This window comes from Cydia splendana, chromosome 15 (genome assembly GCF_910591565.1).
Source record: "Cydia splendana chromosome 15, ilCydSple1.2, whole genome shotgun sequence".
Taxonomy (NCBI): Eukaryota; Metazoa; Arthropoda; class Insecta; order Lepidoptera; family Tortricidae; genus Cydia; species Cydia splendana.
Genome location: NC_085974.1, coordinates 12,842,105 through 12,848,457, shown reverse-complemented (window position 1 = coordinate 12,848,457; position 6,353 = coordinate 12,842,105). Strand labels below are relative to the sequence as shown.

The window sequence follows — 6,353 nt, the reverse complement described above, 5'->3', positions numbered from 1 at the left end:
TACCACAGTTAAACCATTTCTATTTAAGTTAGATGCATGAGAAAGTGTGTTAGCGTATGCTATAGATTTATATGTGTACGAATTAAGTAAGTACAATAAATGCAATACAATACAATTTAAATAGTTAATTTTCGTAACAAAAATGAATCAATTAAGTTAAGACTAATCACAGCTTCTTAACTGCGCTTAATTACGTATTTTTTTTTTGAAATTCACTCTTATGGGCCTTCTTGCCAGGTTATTCCCATACTAATATTAAATTTTTAATATTAGTATGGGAGTAATCAATAATAACTTAATTATCTTTTCTGTGTATGATAAGGATTTTGACCGAATTTTTAGTCATCTTTTAGTATTTTTTTTTCGAGAAAGATTTTTTCTGGTCTATACAGCATGACCGGGGTTTGAACCCACGATTTATCAGTTATGACCACACACATGAAAGGTTAAAGAAATAAAATACTGGCAATATAAGTATTTTTATATTTTATTATCTTACTCATCATCTAATAGATAATCAACATTTTAATTAAGTAATAAAATTAATGTTTAACATTAATTGAGCTTAGATTATTTCTATACAGTTATAAATATAATAAACTAAATATTCTAAAAGTGTCTTCATTTGAGCAACCTGAGCAAGCCGGACATAAAATATTGCTCGTACCGACGCCAAGACTGCTCAAATAGGAACACCTCTTAACAATTGGACATGTATTAAATCACAATATGTACAACATTAAGATTGTCTTTAGCTCTGACGAAACGTCAATAGGGTCGCCACACTTGGTCCTGATTGCCACCGCCGTAAAGCCCGTGTTTCCCTTCATCGTTACTTTCACAATTTGGTACTAGCCCACTGGCTTCACCCTGTAGCTCCGCAGTAATAGAGATACCACCATCTATATCACTAATTTTGATGTCTGTGGGTATTGTATACTGTTCTAAGTTATGCTTATCGGCTGCACTGTGTAAGTGCACGTGTATTTGGTTCTGATTTACAGTTGAATAAAGGTTGGGTAGGAGCATTTGAGGGTTGGAGTTTATATAGGGTGTGTGCGATTGTAGACAGGATGGATTGTTGTTTATATTATTGTATTGGTAATTATTGAAGTTGTAGTTGTTGGCGGGCCAGGAGTTGTAGTAGTTGGGGTCGTAGCGCTGGGAGGTGGTGGGGTTGAGCTCGGTCAGAGCGCCCCCTCCGCTCGGGCTTCCTTTTACGAAGCCGGAGCTGGTTGTCTGGAAGCCGCCGTAGTCGCTGTGAGGTAGGGGGATGTCTGGTAGTACTGTGGACAAAATGGATTTGTTAATTCATTATATCTCACAATTTTTAAAAGGGAGGAGTTGCTTGCTTATCAGACGTTAAAATTACTAAATTATAGGTACTTTTCTTTAAATTTCATACGCATTACAGTTAAGCAGGACGACACGTCACTAGTGGGTTAATTACGAGTATAAGCCTTGTAAATACGATAAGAACATTGTATTAAGAGAAAAGTGGACGATTCCATTCACATTCCATTTTTGCTATCTTCCACTATCCTCTTAAAGACGCGAGTCACCATGATATTTATATGCTTAATAAATGCTTACTTAAGTCTAATGGAATATATAATTTTTTACAAAAGGAAAACACGGTTTGGGCTTATAGTAAGTACCTAAATAAGCTGCAAGCCCCCCTAGGCTGGGTACACGGACGCGATAAAGGAAGTACCCAAAAGTCCCACATTAGAAGACAGAAGAATATTTATTAGGGTATCCGACCTATATATGTATCGCTGGCTTGGGCTTGTAGTAAGTATAATGTAAATAGGCTGTAGTGCCTCGTAGGCTGGGTAGTTCACTCGTTGGAACTGTTTGCCAGTTACAATCAGTCGACACAGAAGGATGTAAGAGAACGGTCGAAGAGTACCCGGTGTTACATTCGCTGTCGCATCCCTAGTAGCATTTTCGTTGGGGCCCACGGTGCCAACGGTAGGGAAAACGTTGGGATGAGGTTCGTTCCGTAGCCAACATTAATTTTGTATTGGCCCACCATCGCATTTACCAACATTCGCTGTGGCACAGATGCCCAACAATGGGCCTTTGTCTATTTTGGTACCGTTGGCTAAACAACGATAATATTCGTTGGCCCAATGATGACATATATCGCATTTACCAACATTGGCAGTGGCAGTGATGCCTAACAATGGGCCTTTGTGTATTTTGCTACCGTTCGCTAAACAACGATAACATTCGTTGGCCCAATGGTGACGAATACCGCATTTACCAACATTGGCTGTGGCACGGATGCCCAACAATGGGCCTTTGTGTATTTTGGTAACGTTGGCTAGTCAAGGATATCATCCGATGGCCCAATGATGACAAATATCGCATTTACCAACATTGGCTGTGGCACTGATACTCAACAATGGGCCTTTGTTTATTTTGGTAACGTTGGCTAATCGACGATATCATCCGATGGCCCAATGACGACAAATATAGCATTTACCAACATTGGCTGTAGCATTGATGCCCAACAATGGGCCTTTGTGTATTTTGGTAACGTTGGCTAATCAACGATATCATCCGATGGCCCAATGCTGACAAAAATCGCATTTACCAACATTGGCTGTGGCACTGATGCCGTACAATGGGCCTTTGTTTATTTTGGTAACGTTGGCTAATCAACGATATCATCCGATGGCCCAATGACGACAAATATCACATTTACCAACATTAGCTGTAGCATTGATGCCCAACAACGGGCCTTTGTTTGTTTTGGTAACGTTGGCTAATCAACGATAACATCCGATGGCCCAATGACGACAAATATCGCATTTACCAACATTGACTGTAGCATTGATGCCCAACAATGGGCCTTTGTGTATTTTGGTAACGTTGGCTAATCAACGATATCATCCGATGGCCCAATGATGACAAATATCGCATTTACCAACATTGACTGTGGCACTGATGCCCAACAATGGGCCTTTGTTTATTTTGGTAACGTTGGCTAATCAACGATATCATACGATGGCCCAATGACGACAAATATCGCATTTACCAACATTGGCTGTAGCATTGAGGCCTAACAATGGGCCTTTGTGTATTTTGCTACCGTTCGCTAAACAACGATAACATTCGTTGGCCCAATGGTGACGAATACCGCAGTTACCAACATTGGCTGTGGCACGGATGCCCAACAATGGGCCTTTGTGTATTTTGGTAACGTTGGCTAGTCAAAGATATCATCCGATGGCCCAATGATGACAAATATCGTATTTACCAACATTGGCGGTGGCACTGACGCCTAACAATGGGCCTTTGTGTATTTTGGTACCGGTGGCTAAACAACGATAACATTCGTTGGCCCAGTGAGCACAAATATCGCATTTACCAACATTGGCTGTGGTACTGATACCCAACAATACCAGTTGAGTTTGCTTGTGGCGTCACTAGATGGCGTTACTCTCTCCAAACATTGAAGTTATAGTTATTTTCTCGATTATTCCGGATATAATCATAATATTTTTTTAAAGTAACTTATAAATCTAATAGCTATAACTATAAAATTATTAAAATTTATACATAAATTTAAAAAATTGTATTTTACCAACATTTTCTCAATTTTAATCTCAAAAAACATAAATCTCGCTTACGAAGTTTCGAAGTGCGGTTAGTATATATACAAATTAGAGTGTATAGTAAGTGTACTCGCTCGGCAGTACATATACTAAAATTGGAACGATACAGAGAAGATTAACAACAACTGCTGCCTAGCCTAGGGCCTTCATGTGGATACAACCAATGCCTACCGTAGTGTAATTGTAATATTTATCAGCAAAGGCCCAACGTCGTATTACACAACCACTTACTTAACGTAGGGTAACTGTAGGACTCGTAAACAAAAGCCCATTACATAACTAGACTGTAGGCACACTATAAATTACACAACTATTTACCTACGGTAGTATTGTAAGAATCCTACACAAGGCCCAACGTTAAAGTTACAATGTTGGCCCTTTGTGGGACAAGCTGTGTTGGGCCTTCAACCTGGTGCACGACTACCTACCGACCTACCTGACTTGCCGTTGGGTAATTGTTGAATTTGCAAACAGAAGCACCACGAAATAATTGCCCTTTTTTATTTTTTTGCAGTTGGCCCTACAGCAAGCCATACGGCCAAATGTAACAATTAACCAACCATCAAACAAATGTGTATAGGCCCAACCACGGCCCAACCAAAACCACCACCGTTGAATAATTGTATGATTTATTTAAATAGGCCCTACGAAAAAATTACTCTAATGGCCCTCTGTTGGGAATCTTCGGGAGGGCCTTTGTCGAGGGCCCTCCAGCAAATCGTACGGCCAAATGTAACAATTAACCAACCATCAAACAAATGTGTATAGGCCCAACCACGGCCCAACCAAAACCACCACCGTTGAATAATTGTATGATTTATTTAAATAGGCCCAACGAAAAAATTACTCTTATGGCCCTCTGTTGGGAATCTTCGAGAGGGCCTTTGTCGAGGGCCCTCCAGCAAATCGTACGGCCAAATATAACGGTTGCCCAACTAATACGTAAACAAAGGCCCAACAAAATCCCTACAAGAAAATGCTATTAGGGGAAGTACCCAAAAGTCCCACATTAGAAGACAGAAGAATATTTATTAGGGTATCCGACCTATATATGTATCGCTGGCTTGGGCTTGTAGTAAGTATAATGTAAATAGGCTGTAGTGCCTCGTAGGCTGGGTAGTTCACTCGTTGGAACTGTTTGCCAGTTACAATCAGTCGACACAGAAGGATGTAAGAGAACGGTCGAAGAGTACCCGGTGTTACATTCGCTGTCGCATGTCTGTTATCTGATATCTCAATCAACATAGAAATATAAGAGGCCTGCCATGTACCTGCGGGTATATGTATCGCTGGCTCAGGTTTATAGTAAGTAGGCTGTAGCGCCCCGTACGCTGGGTACACGGAGGCGGTTGAGGAGTACCCGGTGTTCCACTCGCTGGCTCCAAGGATATTTCCACCCGTTTCTGTAAAAGACGTAAATAATAAGTTAAAGAAAACAGTAAGAAAATGTTTGTATTTAGGATATTAAAAAAGATCTTATTGTTCTTTAAAAAAAGTGACACCAAGTGTTCTTATTCTAATGGACCAGATTCCTTATAAAACACGTATGAATAAACGTTAGGTTAACCGAGTGTTTATCATTTTAAAAGTACCTAGGTACTCGTATACACGAACCGATGATAAGGTCGGGTAAATCAATCGGTTATTGTCAAAGCTCATCACTATGGTAGTCACGCGATTGGGCTCATTCCGGCTTCGACCGCTGAATTTACCGCTGTCTCCAGGCAAAGGTAATATAGAGAGAAACAATGTAAATAAATTATTATTCAAAACGAACTGAATACCATCTCTAGCAACCAATACGAGACGGTCTAGAGACTCTATTAGAGATATTTTAATTGATTGAATAGCATCACCTTCATTTGATACTTCATGCATGAAGAATCGCAGTAAGTGTAGATAAAATAAGGCGGCAGACATTCATAGCAAATTTTTCAATTGACACGGGAAATAAAAATTAGATCACATAAAGTACCTAAACAAATATTTACACAGCATAAACGTTCGGATTTGACTCATACTTATTTAAACAGGCATATAGTACCCACGCAATTTAAATGCAAACATGGTAATAATCATACATGGAATAATAAAATTATGATAACGAATTTTCCAATTATCACGGGAAATGAAACTTGGCAGCATAATCGTAAGGTAAACAGAACTTAGATCATACAGTAAACAGAGCCGGCCTAGCCAAGGTCTCAATCGAACGCAATCGCTTCGACAACGAAACGCTTTGTGTCTCTCTATCAATCTTCTATATTAGTGCGACAGTGACAGCGTTTCGATCGCGATTTCGACAGCGATTGACATGTACAGTCCCCAACCGGTACGACCCGTTTACGGAACTAATACTACGAGTGAGTAGGTGTAGTGCTGGGAATGCCGCTGATTCATACACGCAGTCATCGAGGTCGGATTACGTTGCCGAATCTGTTTATTGGTGAAATTTGTTTGTCACGGTTACGATGTATGCAATGTTTTGAGTTATACTCTGTATCTTTAGGTATTTAAATAAAAGTAAACATAAAATTTTTACATTTTCGGGTAGTTATAAAATTTATTGGTTAACCAACCAAATACAAAAACCGCCTGGATCTGTCACTAAACGACCTGCATGACTTTAACCTACTTACATTATTTGATCATGTAATGTTTTCATCTACTCTCAACCGGCTTAAGGAGACATTTGAGGGTAGATTTTGTTTACTTTTATTTAAATAG

At 39.5% G+C, this 6,353-nt stretch overlaps 1 protein-coding gene across 1 annotated transcript in view; it reads right to left on the bottom strand.

Moving 5' to 3' along the window:
• Window positions 1-652: 652 nt before the first annotated feature.
• The window catches only part of LOC134797364 (protein lozenge-like), a 72,074-nt gene continuing 66,373 nt past the window's right edge, over window positions 653-6,353 (bottom strand). Inside the window, exons 5-6 of the mRNA XM_063769586.1 lie at window positions 4,898-5,029; window positions 653-1,286 (exon numbers count right to left, since the gene is read on the bottom strand). Coding sequence (XP_063625656.1) covers window positions 769-1,286; window positions 4,898-5,029 — 650 coding nt within the window. The 3' untranslated portion in view covers window positions 653-768. The remainder of the gene's footprint in view (window positions 1,287-4,897; window positions 5,030-6,353) is intronic.